Source organism: Anneissia japonica, unplaced genomic scaffold (assembly GCF_011630105.1).
Source record: "Anneissia japonica isolate Jap-2015-1 unplaced genomic scaffold, ASM1163010v1 scaffold287623_len557403_cov176, whole genome shotgun sequence".
Lineage (NCBI taxonomy): Eukaryota > Metazoa > Echinodermata > Crinoidea > Comatulida > Comatulidae > Anneissia > Anneissia japonica.
In genome coordinates, this window is record NW_022683923.1 from 157471 (window position 1) to 173219 (window position 15749).

Genomic DNA, 15749 nt, shown 5'->3' on the forward strand with positions numbered 1-15749 from the left:
TGTTTTGATACTTCCGTATTCCATGCTATTCCACACCCGGCAGCTTGCACCCTTATTTGCCATTTGCTTTGCTACTTCTCCTACTTCCTGTCTATTTCACAGCAACACTTCGCAATATGTATTTGTATTTGTATTTGCCATTGCTTTGCAATCCACCATTTATTGCTACACATCACCTAATTTCTTATTGTCATCATTGTCGCTTCCATCTTAATCATTGTCATATCGTAATCATCATCATAACCACTAACATTGGCTGCTTTATATAATCCACAATATTTTATATCAAACTATACAACCTGAAATGTTTTAATTACCATTTACTTGAATCATATGTGATGGCAAATTAGGTTTTGAAGGGCTCCTAAACTTAATTTAGCAATGAACAAACGAATATGATTATCATATCGTTATAACAAACGGCATGTTTTGGATACTAACATCAGGTTTGAATTGCATACAAGTTGAAGCTATTTGATTCATTACGTTATTTGAACAAATGAAATCAAAGGTTAACGGTTCGTCATATGTGCTCATCCATCCAACCTTCTTAATTACCATACTGTACTATCAAACGTATATCTTACAAAATAAAAGCTTGAAAAGGAATAGAGTTGCGACGCCATGGAAACCATCAATAACGAATGAAATATGGCTGCTTGTTAAACGAAGTTCACAATAGAGGAGGATAGCAGTTGAAGAAATTATATATTCTGAACCTTTATAATTGAAGTTAAAACATGTAAAGAATAAATCACTACAGAATGTTGAAGAAAGTTAGAACAGTTAAAGATTAAATGTGTTTCAACTGAAGACATTTGATTCTGTGATACTGTAGGTTACAAGCTGTGTGCTGAAGTGGTTTATAATGCACAAAAATAATCAAAGATTTATTGTTGAAATTCAAAGCTCAATGGATCAAAATCTTAAGCTCTTGCATTCAATCAAAATTATGTGAATCAAAAACTATGTTGAAATGATGATGATAATGAGCATGATCATGATGAAGACCAAGATGATGATGATGGCGACAGCAATGATAATGATGATGATGACAAGATGATGAATAAATAAAAATAGTTGAGCCGTACTAGTCCGATACCATTGAAAATAAAACTCTGGACATTTATTAGGGCTTTGAAAATTAATTTCATTGACAATACACTAGCACTGCACTGTGTGTCTATGTCATGATGATGATGACAATGAGGATAAGTGAATGGTGTAGATTTGAATAGCTTGGTGGTTAAGATGTTTGCTTACTAATCCCAGGGTCCTGGGTTCAATTCCTGTCAGTGTTGCAAGATTTTTTTCACATGACCAAAGAAACTCTACTCCCTAAAACTCATATTGAGATTCAGTTTGTGTAAAGCATCATGTGTGTATGTTGGTCTTGTGTAAGAGATTGTCACCTACAAGTAGGACAGTGATAATATTCACTATTGACAATCCTTGGTACATGTGTTGTGCGCCTAAGTAAATAAATACAATAACAAGGACAATGATGATGAGGATGGTGACAAAATTGATATGCCGTTGATGATGATAATAAAAAGGGTTATTGTGATAATTTCATTTCATCTTCATTTCAGAATTCATAACCAATAAAGAAAATATCAATCAGCCACATCTAACCCCAAAGAAGTTCAGTTCAAAAAATCTAGCTTTAGAAATAATAAACATAATGATGAATGATTACAATTATTAAAATAAAGATGACGTTGTTCGATCAATCAATAAATATATTGTATCCAATTTTGAAACAGTGGCACTCATACAACATGCTATAGCATACTTAGAGTAAATGACAATAATTCCTGACATTACAATAAATTTAGCTAAAAATTTAGCAGGTTTGTCTTTTGTAAAGTACATCAATAACTAAAGCAACCCTTATTACAAGTACCTTACCTTCAAGGACGTACACCAAAGATCCAACATCCCCCTCTTTTATAATGTAACTGTCTTTGCTGTACTCAACTGGATACATGCAGTCTACAATTTCTTGGATCTGCGACATCTCCAGATTCTTCATAAAGTCGTTGTCTAAAATGGCAACTTTTATACATTCTTGAGCACTGTAAAGAAAAAAAAGGAAAATTTCAATGTTAAAAATGATTTACACATGGGTTCACTTGTCTTGATATATCAAAGTGGTTGGAAGAAGCATGCCACAGGAGCCAATGCATTGTATGAAGCCACATCAGAGTACTTGGGGGAATCATGGCACAGCAGCAGAGTACAGTAGCTGGAAAAATCATGCTTCATTGGAATAACCGGAGGAATCATGTCACAAAGGAATAATCAAATATAGGAGAACCAAGCCACAACAGAGTAGCTGGGGGAAACATTACTCAATGGAGTAATTGGAGAAATCATGACACGAAGGAATAGGCTACCCCAATATTTTTGTGTCTTATAACCTGAAAATTACATTAATCAATCAATGGAAAAAGCATCATTCCCTCTTGTAAGTGGCGAATTTTATGTTTGCTGTTGGCTGGGATAATAAATAAATAAAATAAATCATATTTTGAACCATTGAATGTATAGTTAATATTTTAAAAAATGTTGGCTTATTATCTATTAAACTCAATCAAGGTTGTGGTTCTATTCTAAAAAATGAACAGCATAACATTTTTTATAAATTATCATTTATTTGTCTTTAATTTTTAATAAAATACCTTTAGCAATTCAAAAGATACTGCTTCAGAATACTGTGTTGTTTTTATCTTGTTCAGCTTAATTGAACTCAGTGTGTGTAAACAAATTTAAATTTGAAGTGTTAATTTTTTGTTCCTCCTAGATATTTAATCCCTTTTGCCTGACTCTAATCCCATTAAAGCCGATAGAAATAGTCCTCATTACTTGGAGATGTGCAGATTAAGACTGAATGGGATTACAGCATTGACTTTAGTAGAATATATGGTATTATAACATAATGTTCAATCACAACAGTCCAACTCTGCTTACACTATCTGATGACTACGAATGCTTGTATCAGTGAGAAACACGTCAATATGACATAGTAGCACATACATTAAATGTTCCTAAACATAAAATGTTGCATATCTGACCGACAGCATATGTTACTGCACACCTAAACCCGTCTTCGAAAATGCTTATCGAATCACAAATTCAAGCTGCCAAACCTTTAAGAACACCATAAGATTATCATAACCACTTACTTCAAAACATTCTTTAAATTCTTTGGGTGAACTTTATAAAATCATGTTTTTGTCGTCGTAAGTACACTTCTGGTTTCACGGACTATAATATGAAAATCACATTTATATTTAAATACAATTAACATTTCAATTAATAATTTGGTTGCAGCCCTCAGGCCCTCGGGTTTTGGTGGTCCCTTCCATATCAGCCCCAAACATGATGCCACTGTATTCTAACAAAATATCAAGTCAATTGTAATGCTAGATATTTGATACTATCTGTTAACACTTGGCAGACTTGTCAATATTCTGTACATTCTTGGAAGTTATTAACATCTTGTTTGACAGAGTGATTGTTTACACAGGCTAAAGGACTGTCAGGGTTGCTAATGAGTTTTGCCATGTTCAACAGGATAGGCCGCTCAGTGAAAGATATGCCCATGCAAACATAACACAACAACATTTATAGTAATTGTCCTCATTGAGTTCAAATAGGACAATTTGCAGCATCAAATCTACAGAACCTTATGTAATCATAGATCGTAAGAGATATTTATAATCGAAAACGATTAGCAAAGCCCAAGAAATAATTGGCAAGAAAGGTTATCATGCTTGTAGTAGTGAATAAGGATGGTTTGATGGTATAGAAAGGGCCCTTCAGGGATTTTCAATAACCTCGTATGTTTAAGACTAGGAGTACTCTAGTAGGTGCCTTGTAAGAGCAGCTTTTTAGCTCAGTTGGCTAAACTGGTGGTAGCCACTGCATGTGCGCTTAACTGTGAAAATCTCTTGCTGAAATGCAAGTTACGATGGTGCATTGTCTTTCGAACGAGACGTTTAGGCCGTTGGTCCCATGTGCATTATGGCCCATATACGTGTTAAAGAAAACAGTACACTCTTCGAAAAAGAGCAGGGGATGTCTCCCGGTGTACTGCCCAACCACCACCAGAAGGACCCACTGGAAATTTGTCTTTTTCAAATATTTTTGTGGGTTATCTTTCGTGTTTACAATGAATAAATAAATCCATCCATTCAATTCCCAAATTATTGGTTTAAATAATATTTTTAACATTTCCAATGATGCAAAACAACACAAGATATATTTGAATTTAATATAAGCTAACAATATGCCCTGGGCCAGTGAGCATCTTTCTGTTGCTTTAGAAACAGCTGACAACATAGCATAAGGTGGCATTTATATAACTTGGTTTTCGTCACAATTATCTAGCTTCAGTCTGCTCTTAGAAGGTACAGTATTAAAGCTTTCCAAGTTAAACGATACTTATGAACAGATAGCGTGACACAATGCATTTACGAGCAGCAGTATGTAAATTGAACCACTGATTACAGCACATCCTAGGTCTCTAAGATATGAAAATTACAATTTGCTGAAAGATAAATATGATAAAAGCAGAAAGAAACGCAGGCAAAATAAATAAGTAAATTTGATAACGTGCAAATTGTCACATGTTATAATGTAGGTCAAATATACAAGGTCAGTATAAGGAATCTTCTCTGAGACTGATAAACTAAATTACTTTAATATTAAGATATATATACATACATATATACATATGTGTGTATATATATATATATAGGAAAATACATAACCAAATAATAAAAGAAAATTACAATATATATATATATATATATACTGTATACATATATACTGTATACATATATACTAATGTATTAAGAATAATAGAATGAACAAATGAACATTTTCCTTGAATTTGTTAGGGCTTGTACAGATTTGATCATGTCAATATTTAGCTTTCAGTCTGCCTTTAGAAGGACAGCTTTCCAAACGGCTTTTCTATACACCTCGTCTATCACTTGTGTAAATCTACAGTAACACATCTGACTGGCTGATACTAAAGTCAAACTACTGATGATGGGAAAGGACCCAGCTTTATTTGCTAATTGCATTTTGTAGTTACCTGCAGAAAAACATGATAAGATCATGGAGGTATACTGTATCTCAAGCCAGATTGCCACACAGGGTAATTCAAATCAAACAATATGCTGAGACTCAATGTTAATTAGCTACACATTTGATGTGAAGTAGACATAAGTACTTGTACAATATTGCAAATCATTTGGATTGTGGTAACAACAGCAGTTACAAGACAATTTACATGTTTTAATAATTATCTTATTGCATCAATTAGCCATCATTTCATGCATACTATAATTATTTTAATGAATTAATCTTATGTTCACCGTGACTATTAGAGTACTAAACACACTTGCCTAGTCAAGACTTTTTTAATACCTTGTTTCGAAAACATATTTTTTTAAAGATTTTCAAAGGGCGGGGAAAAAAAATAAAAATAATTTGTTTTCTTATTTAGCAAATAATTTTGCCAAAAATATGAAGGAGGGGAAAAATAAAATTTTATTGATGAATGTAAACAGTGTAGTAATGGGATGGTTAAATGCTTTAAATTCATATAATTAAAAAGAAATATACATGCTTATCTGGGGGATTTCAAGGCAGCGGCGGGTGTAACAAAAATAAAGAAAACATTTTTTTTTTTAAACTTTAAATTTTTTTTTAATTAAAATTTTTTTGTGGCAGCGGGTATCCTACAGATTGGCCAAAAATAAAATTTAATTTTTATTCTAAATCATTATTATTAGTGGGCGGCGGGTTCGTACAAGATACAAAAAAAGTCTTGCCCTACAAATCTAAAGAGGAAAAAATTCACATTATTTATTGATGATCAATTGAAATATCATTATGGAATAAAACAAAATAAGTAAACAAGAAGACAATGAAGGAATGAAAAGTATACAACTCTGTCCACATAAGGCCTACCAAGTTTTCTTAGACAAACATAATGATTAAACTACAGGCAAAATTACCTTATGTCATACTGTACTACAAATGGGCAAATCATAGGTTTCAGCCTCTGTCGTTGTGGAATGTAGCAACTATAAGCACCTCGGCTAGGTAGTTACGGACCATGCCCACATGCAATTCAGCACAATGATGCTGCGACTAACGTTATGGGTTGTTCTCCTACCTTTACCTATTTGTCACATAAAACTAAAGTGTGAATAGAAATTGAGCATAGTGGGAATGAATAGTGTAAAACAAAGATAAAAACAAGAGGAAAAGAACAGAACAAGAAAAAGGAAAATGAGACTGTAAGTAAAGGAAGAGAAGAGATGAAGAGTATAAAGAAATACTGATGGTACAAAGTCAATTGAAAGTCACTTGTCTATGGGCTTTTTTGGTCATACACCTCTGTGGTGATATAATCTAATGCAACAAGAAATAGACACTTTGAAAGAGTCATTCAATCAACACTAACCTTAAAGCAATGACCTCAACAAGAATTTTTGTGTCAATTTGAAATCTCTTAAGAATAGAATACACTTGAATCCCACAAAAACTCAATTGACATCTATAGGAAAATGTTATACCGTTAGAATTACTATAATTACATTTCTATAGTAGATATGATAATACCGAGCTTATTGAATCTATAGGAATATTTATAGGACAAGCCTAGCCTGACGTTGGATGTGTTGCCACAAATCACACCATACAGAATAGCACTCTGCATTTGGCTGCAACTTAATTTATTTCCACAGACATTTAAATAATATCAGTACTACTGTAGTAAATACATGAATAAGCCAATTAAAATTTCTCATCTGGGTTTAGAAACTTTTAAAGAGTTTGCAAAGTGACCCCGGCAAGATGAAAATAATCGGGAAGATTTTAGCTTAATCAAATTTGACAGACGTACATTAGCGAATGTAGAAACAGACGTTTTAACACAGCTTAAAACGTGCCCATGTTACATAGCACATAAAATGAGGGAATTGTATCACTTTGGTTTGGAAACTGAATGCACAGATCAAACAACTTTTATAAGGAGATAGTTTTAAAATGTTACTGATGTTTAAGTGAAACTCTGGTAAATGCAATTGTACAGTATTGTACCTGTCTCTTATACACATCTAGATGTGTATAAGAGACAGACACACTACTGGTGCTAGGTCCTTTTGTGCAAGCGAGGTCGTTTTTAGTATCGCAGTGTAAAGAAAGTACACTGTTACTGATTTTAACAAAGTCCATAATGCATGAGATAAATGGCAGCTACTGTACTTTACTAAGTCCTCTTCTTCCTTGACAAAGGAACACAAATTATTTGAAAAGAACAAGACAGTCCTTGTTCTAAGCAGGTTGTTCAATATTAAATTGATTTTAATTTACTTTTGGTCTCTTGTACATAATACCGGGATTTTGTCAATCAAGTCTTGTTGAAGTTTTGAAGAGTTTTATTTGTTATTGTAGCTACATTTGAAGTGTTATAATTCATTTTCATTTAGTGAGTCATACTTTTGTAGTAAAACTCTTTGCTCTGCCAGGTGCATGAAGCAGTACTAACAAGCCTGCTAATGTCTGATGCTGCGCATCTACAACTGCAGTAGTGGACCTTCCCTATGAATTGACCGTACACTCTGTGTCTCCTCCACTTGTTATACTCTGGCTTTATTCGGTTCCATAAAACATTACATAAAACTAGCATGTATAAAAATACAAAGTACAAGTTAAAATGAACTAATTAAACCAGGATAACCAAATAAAGTTTTAACTGAAAGTAAAACTTATTTCCATTTTGGAATCCTTAGGTCGACTTTACTCCCCCCACCCCCAAAGTACAAAAAGGGGATTATTTTCACTGGTTTCTTCCTACCTAGCATTCATCTACAGTATATGCTGGAACTGTCTCTTATACACATCTAGATGTGTATAAGAGACAGATAATGACTGGTGATTAACAAATAATAATTGCTATTACACTGTCCATTATGTATTGCTATTACACTGTCCATTATGTATTGCTATTACACTGTCCATTATGTATTGCTATTACACTGTCCATTATGTATTGCTATTACACTGTCCATTATGTATTGCTATTACACTGTCCATTATGTATTGCTATTACACTGTCCATTATGTATTGCTATTACACTGTCCATTATGTATTGCTATTACACTGTCCATTATGTATTGCTATTACACTGTCCATTATGTATTGCTATTACACTGTCCATTATGTATTGCTATTACACTGTCCATTATGTATTGCTATTACACTGTCCATTATGTATTGCTATTACACTGTCCATTATGTATTGCTATTACACTGTCCATTATGTATTGCTATTACACTGTCCATTATGTATTGCTATTACACTGTCCATTATGTATTGCTATTACACTGTCCATTATGTATTGCTATTACACTGTCCATTATGTATTGCTATTACACTGTCCATTATGTATTGCTATTACACTGTCCATTATGTATTGCTATTACACTGTCCATTATGTATTGCTATTACACTGTCCATTATGTATTGCTATTACACTGTCCATTATGTATTGCTATTACACTGTCCATTATGTATTGCTATTACACTGTCCATTATGTATTGCTATTACACTGTCCATTATGTATTGCTATTACACTGTCCATTATGTATTGCTATTACACTGTCCATTATGTATTGCTATTACACTGTCCATTATGTATTGCTATTACACTGTCCATTATGTATTGCTATTACACTGTCCATTATGTATTGCTATTACACTGTCCATTATGTATTGCTATTACACTGTCCATTATGTATTGCTATTACACTGTCCATTATGTATTGCTATTACACTGTCCATTATGTATTGCTATTACACTGTCCATTATGTATTGCTATTACACTGTCCATTATGTATTGCTATTACACTGTCCATTATGTATTGCTATTACACTGTCCATTATGTATTGCTATTACACTGTCCATTATGTATTGCTATTACACTGTCCATTATGTATTGCTATTACACTGTCCATTATGTATTGCTATTACACTGTCCATTATGTATTGCTATTACACTGTCCATTATGTATTGCTATTACACTGTCCATTATGTATTGCTATTACACTGTCCATTATGTATTGCTATTACACTGTCCATTATGTATTGCTATTACACTGTCCATTATGTATTGCTATTACACTGTCCATTATGTATTGCTATTACACTGTCCATTATGTATTGCTATTACACTGTCCATTATGTATTGCTATTACACTGTCCATTATGTATTGCTATTACACTGTCCATTATGTATTGCTATTACACTGTCCATTATGTATTGCTATTACACTGTCCATTATGTATTGCTATTACACTGTCCATTATGTATTGCTATTACACTGTCCATTATGTATTGCTATTACACTGTCCATTATGTATTGCTATTACACTGTCCATTATGTATTGCTATTACACTGTCCATTATGTATTGCTATTACACTGTCCATTATGTATTGCTATTACACTGTCCATTATGTATTGCTATTACACTGTCCATTATGTATTGCTATTACACTGTCCATTATGTATTGCTATTACACTGTCCATTATGTATTGCTATTACACTGTCCATTATGTATTGCTATTACACTGTCCATTATGTATTGCTATTACACTGTCCATTATGTATTGCTATTAGACTGTCCATTATGTATTGCTATTTTGGCCTATTATCAACTCAACTACTGTAGATTATGTGGGTAGTGACCTATTTCAACATTATTGATTTAATATTTAATTACAGTATTAGAAATATACAATAAAGATATACAGGTATATAATGTATGACTGTGAGTAGAGATCACTGTCATCTAACTGATTGTTTACTATTTTTGTCAATGATCATCTCAACTCTGGACAGTGACCTCTTTTTAACATTGCTTTCTGTTATGAATCTTGTGATATAAAACGGACCACTGATTTAACATCTTTAAACCTTTCCCTGATCATTATGCAATATTATAAACAATGTGTATAGAGGTATGGTACGGTAAAAGCTGTCTGGGTAATTATGAAGGTTAGGGTTGGCAACCATTACTGACATAGCACCCACTCAGCTATACAATAACACAATTATGCAGTATGTATTTTTCTTCTCAAATAATAACGATATTTAAACCAATAACAATTAAACAATTTAAATAATATTATAATATTCAATATTTACATTACCCATAGGGCATATTGCAAAAATAACTTCACAAAAAAAACATGCACTTTCAACAAAAACTGTACAAGGTCTTAGAGAAAATGTCTATGACCAGATAAATTAAACTGCATTGAATTTCTTCTCACAGACTACCAAATTGTACTGATACTGAATGATGATTGATCATCAGCTAAACACAGTTGTGAACAAAACACATTCCATCCTAAAATGAACCTTCAAGTAACCTCATGAGATTTATTGAATTTATATGCTTGACTACAATCAGGCATTACAAAACTAATCATTTTAATTCTCACCTTAATTAGATTGGTGAAAAAAAACACTAAGCAAGTGTGAAACCACTTAGGTAAGAGATGTAGATGCCAGAAATCTTTCTCGCACCACCCTGGAAAAAATCTGGATCTGGTGTGTATAGAGAACACTACTGAACTATAGTAAACCAAACAACCTTTCTGGAGGTGTAACACCTGACACTGCCTGTAAAAAATTGTCCGGCTCTCTCATATACAGTATCTACCCACCCCTCCACCCACCACACACATACAGTGCCATACCCAAGTGGTTTCCTCTCAGCCCAAAAGCTCGCTCCCTCAGTGTTCCACATTGAAAATGCCCGAAGCAAAAAAATCACTCAGGTAGTTAAAAATTACCGGCGCTAATGCACTTTCGCACCTAACTTTTAATTCTTATTTTTTTTACCTGAATTTTCTTCTCACAGTCACAACACATAATTATAAAACATTTTTACATGATTCAACCACTCATAAAGTACATTTTTTCAACAAAAAGATATCTTTATAAATATAGGTTGATACAGGGTTTCCGCGCTTGCTAGCATGACGAGCTGTACTTTTTTGTAATCAAGAAAGAAATTGCCAGAATGTCCGAGTCAATTCTTAAATTTTGAAACCATTAAAGGCCAGTCTTATAATTTTAATTGTAATTTTCTCATGAAACATCCGACAACAAAATGTGGCATCATGCAGTACCATTTTTTTAAACTTTCTTGTCGTAATCGAGGTTAATCGAACCGACGTTTATCATTGACTTTAATAGTTGTTTTTCTGGATTTAGGCCTAGGCCCCTAGGCCCTATTTTTCGATCTGTGTACGCATTTGGATCATTACTAATTTTTGAAGTAATTATTTCATGTGAACACACATAGTCAAACAACAGCACCATACAATATAAAGAATGACATACTGTACAATACGGCAAATAGATAAGTTTTCATAAACATTTAATCAAAAAACTTCACGCTGCAATTCTGGCAATTTCTTACTGATTGCAAAATGGCAGCCCCTCGTCGTGCTAGCGAACACAGATTCGCTGTACTTATTTGTGGGCTTATTTGTTGAAAAAGGTACTTTGTGAGTGGTTATATCAGGTGAAAATGTTTGTTAATTATATGTTGTGACTGTGAGAAGAACGTTGAGGTAAAAAAATTAAGAATTAAAAGTTAGGTGCGAAAGTGCATTAGCACCAAAATTACCTAATATATCACCCTATATTTTTCCCCCACCCTGCTTAATCTTAAGCTTTTAACTCCACCTTTCCCACCCACTCAATTTCAAGACTCCTGGTACGTCACTGCCCTACAGACAAATCCTGGTTTTCCACTCTTTTGTAGGCCTACCTCTTCCTAACTGTACGTACAGCAGAGAAGGTAATGTAATTTTTAAAGCCTAAACATATCGGAAATGTGGAAATGTAATCAGAGTACGTGTATAATATACTTATCATGAATGGCCTAATTTATTGCTCCATCAATGGTCCATCAAACTTACGATTTTTGTTTAGGGTGGTATTTCAAAGTTCCGCCAAGGGCTAATTCTTCAATGCTTGTGCCAGACTCCGCTGAAATACCAAGACGTTTTTGTCGAGTTCGTTGGTTTTGGATAACTTGGCGAGTAACTGGCCTAAGCACAGAACGGTACTTATCCAATTCGTTTTGTAAATGACAAATTATTTCCTCTTTCTCGTCAAGTTCTAGTTCTAATTCGTCAATCAAATCGTCTCGTTGTCTTAATTCTTCTATCTTCTGCTGAAGCGCGTATTGAAGGTCACGTAACGTCGCCATCCCGATCTGCAAAAAGTTGAGCGAAAACTGAACTTGACTGGTTCCACGCCAGGTGGTAATAAACTGATCCACGCAAGGACAGATATTGGAGTTCAGTCGCTGTGAACATCAACAAGATCGTTTTCAAGAACGTTATAAAAATAACATAGGTTTCAGAAGTTTAAATTTTCAATCTTAAAGCAAGCGATATGCTTCACCTCACTCCGATGCTTTCAACGGTTATCGACACCGCTAGCCATAATCAGCCAGAGACTAAACCATCTCCTTTTTAAAATATTCTGACCACATAATTCAATCTCACCCTACAACTAGTCGTATCAGGCTTCATTCGTATAATCACGAAGGCGAGAAAGAATACCGGACAAATTATTTTTCCAGACTTCAGCAGACAGAGATTATAAAAATTAAATTCCAGTGTGTTATATGCAACAATCTGCGTTGTCTATCCATCCATGACATCTAAACATTGATAACTGAGATTGACTTATCTCTGCAGTTAAGCACATGCGATTGCGATCCTCAACGATCACGAAGACAACTGAGCCCCAATTCCCAGCCCCTGGTTCAATGCTAAATTAGCATTCTCTGTGTCCAAGCGATTTGAAAATCCCGTATTTGTCTTACAACTATCTTGTTTCATTAGTATTCGTAAAAACACAAATTTAGACGGGCAACAAATATACAATATATTAAGCAACGAGGATACATATTTAAGAACACGGCAAATTAAACCAGCGCCACAACTTTTGCTCAGGCTGTAGAGGGCGGCGTAATTACTTTTGTCTTTTGTCCAGAAGATGTCGACAGTAAGTGCCCGTCAAACTTTATTGGGTTGTTGGATCGTGGGAAGAAAAAACCAATACAAATATTAGACGAAATAAATAGGCCTAGATCTTGTAATTTAAAAGCAAATTTGACTGTCAACTAAACTTAGTATATTCCTAATGACACTCATATACAGTACTTTGAAAATTAATATTTTCTCGATTTTTTTTTTTTTTACAATGGAAGCAATTAAAATTGAATTTTTCATGCTATTTAAGTTGTATTTTTGCACATTCGGTAGGTCATTCAAGCCGTTGACCGATTTAAATATCTTGGCATCTGGTTTGACCCATCACTTTCTTGGAATGTGCATGTTGACAAACTTTGTTATAAGGTGAGCGGTAGAATTTCTCTTCTGGTTAGATTACGTTGTTATATTGATAAAAACTCTCTTAATTAATAAAATAAATCTCTCATATTACATTTATTTGATTATTGTGGTTCTGTTTGGGGAAATTGTGGAAAGGGTTTATTAGACAAGAGAAATTACAGAATAGAGCAGCACGTGTTATACTTACGGCTGATCACCGAACAAATTTAGCTCAATTACATACTTCTCTTGGTTGGTCATTTCTTAACGAAAGTAGAAATAACCATTTAGTCACCCTTGTTAACAAATGCTTGAGTGGCAGAGTCCCTTCTCTCCAAAACACTTTCACCCCAGTTGACAGTGTACATAATATTCTACCAGATCCAGTTCTGCAGGAAATTTAATTTTGCCTAAAGTCAGAACTGTGGTAGAAGAAGTTTTACTTTTAGGGGTTCTCGAATTTGGAATGCGGGGGGTAGGTAATTTTTTACTTAATTCGTGTTTGGATTTTTTTTAATGTTCTGTGTTGTTTTTCTTGAGATTTTAATGTTTTATGTGTACTGGGCCCTCTGGGAGAACAGTAACTTCTTACTGAAGAGGTAACCCAGTATAAAGAATAAATAAATAAATAAATAATAAATAAACATCACATTTTGTAATAATTATAAACAGATACAGTATTTCGGGGGAAAATTCAGTAAAGATTCAGAGGGACAAATAAGATGTCCTTCAACAGAGGCTCAACTCATCATGCCTCCTATATACAGTAGTTTCCGTTTCTGTGTAATCAGAATAAATGTATTACCAAGACACAAAAAAGGTTGAATCTCGGTTGTACCATGGAGGAACCTCCATGGTTGTACAATCTCTTAAACTCTAAATATAGTAAATTATTTACTAGGCCTCCACGAAAATACATGACTCAAGATTCAAACTTTATTCTCAACCATTTCTGGAAATTCCATCGTTTGCATACACACTTGGGCCTACATATAAATAATAGAAATAGAGACTTCTTACACCACACTTGTTTAGCGTTTCAATTTCTTTATACTGTATATATGTTTCCCCTTAAAGTTTTAAAAGTGTTGTTGATTTGGATGCAGCGTTAGGTATTGTCTAACGTGTGCCGCCGATACAAAAGTGCTATCAAATAATTATCTAGGCCCTATCTGTCTGGATTTCTATGAATATTAATTTCAAGAGTAACCTTTGACTCGCAGAGATGAGAGACTACTGGGTGAGCGATTCCACGATTGCGACCTTTTCCAGAAATAAAAATTCCCCATGCAAAAAAATGGAAGACCTAGGCCTACGTCACTTATGAATATTAAACAAACTAGTCTGGTCATGGAGGATCCTCCATGGTCTGGTGCAATGCAATACTTAGTTTAGCGCCCTCAAATTGATTATAACACGCGACAACTTCGCCGGTAGTTGCTCAATACATTTAAGCGTGACGAAATTATCACGGACATTCAACAGTGACAGTCGCACCACACTTTATGAACTCTGATTTGACATCAAAATATTTTAGTCCGACTGACGTACGAATTAGTTGAACGCTAAACAGTTTGACACCTTTAGGAAATTAACTTGTTTTGTTATCAAATCACAATCGGTAATCACTACACTACGTGATGACAGAGATTTCTTCCGATCATCGAAGCCATTAAAGTTATCATGGTAATCAATTGCATTAAAATATTTAACATTAGATAATATTATTATAATCGTATAGAGACAGACTAGTCGTGTCGTCACGACGCCAGGTGGCGCTATCTGTTGTCAACAGACGTTGGTTACCGTTCATTACACCTGAATGACTTCATAGGCTTTCTGGAATAGGCATTTTAAAATCTAATATTTTACCATCAAAATGTACTAAAACTACAAAAGCTCGCATTATATTAGTTATCGAACACACATTTAATCATCAATTAAAATTTACAAAAATAAATACAACAGATACAACATCTCAATAATTACGTAAGAAATGGGGATCAATGCTTTGTTAGTGGCGAAAAAGGCGTCGGGTTAAATTCATTTTGCAACGATAGCAACGGAGTAGTATCACGTGGTATCGTGACGTAACACTGTAGTACTCTACAATTTTTACGATATAATAAAAAAAACTAAACCCACTATAGCAGCTAAATTACCTCCAGCTTACATGTTGAAGAACATTAAAGCAAATTTGCATTTCTGTCGACAGCGCTTAGAGTCAGTTTCAGCGTTAGAGTCAGTTTCAGATTCTTTTACTGACATCACTAAACGAAATAGTATTACAA

The 15749-nt window shown here is 34.0% G+C and overlaps 1 protein-coding gene across 1 annotated transcript in view; it reads right to left on the reverse strand.

The window, feature by feature from the left end:
* LOC117103168 (cGMP-dependent protein kinase 1-like) overlaps positions 1-12967 on the reverse strand; it is a 32402-nt gene extending 19435 nt beyond the window's left edge. The window contains exons 1-2 of the mRNA XM_033243676.1: positions 12031-12967; positions 1912-2078 (exon numbers count right to left, since the gene is read on the reverse strand). Of these exons, the coding sequence (XP_033099567.1) occupies positions 1912-2078; positions 12031-12323 (460 nt within the window). The 5' untranslated portion in view covers positions 12324-12967. The remainder of the gene's footprint in view (positions 1-1911; positions 2079-12030) is intronic.
* Positions 12968-15749: the final 2782 nt, after the last annotated feature.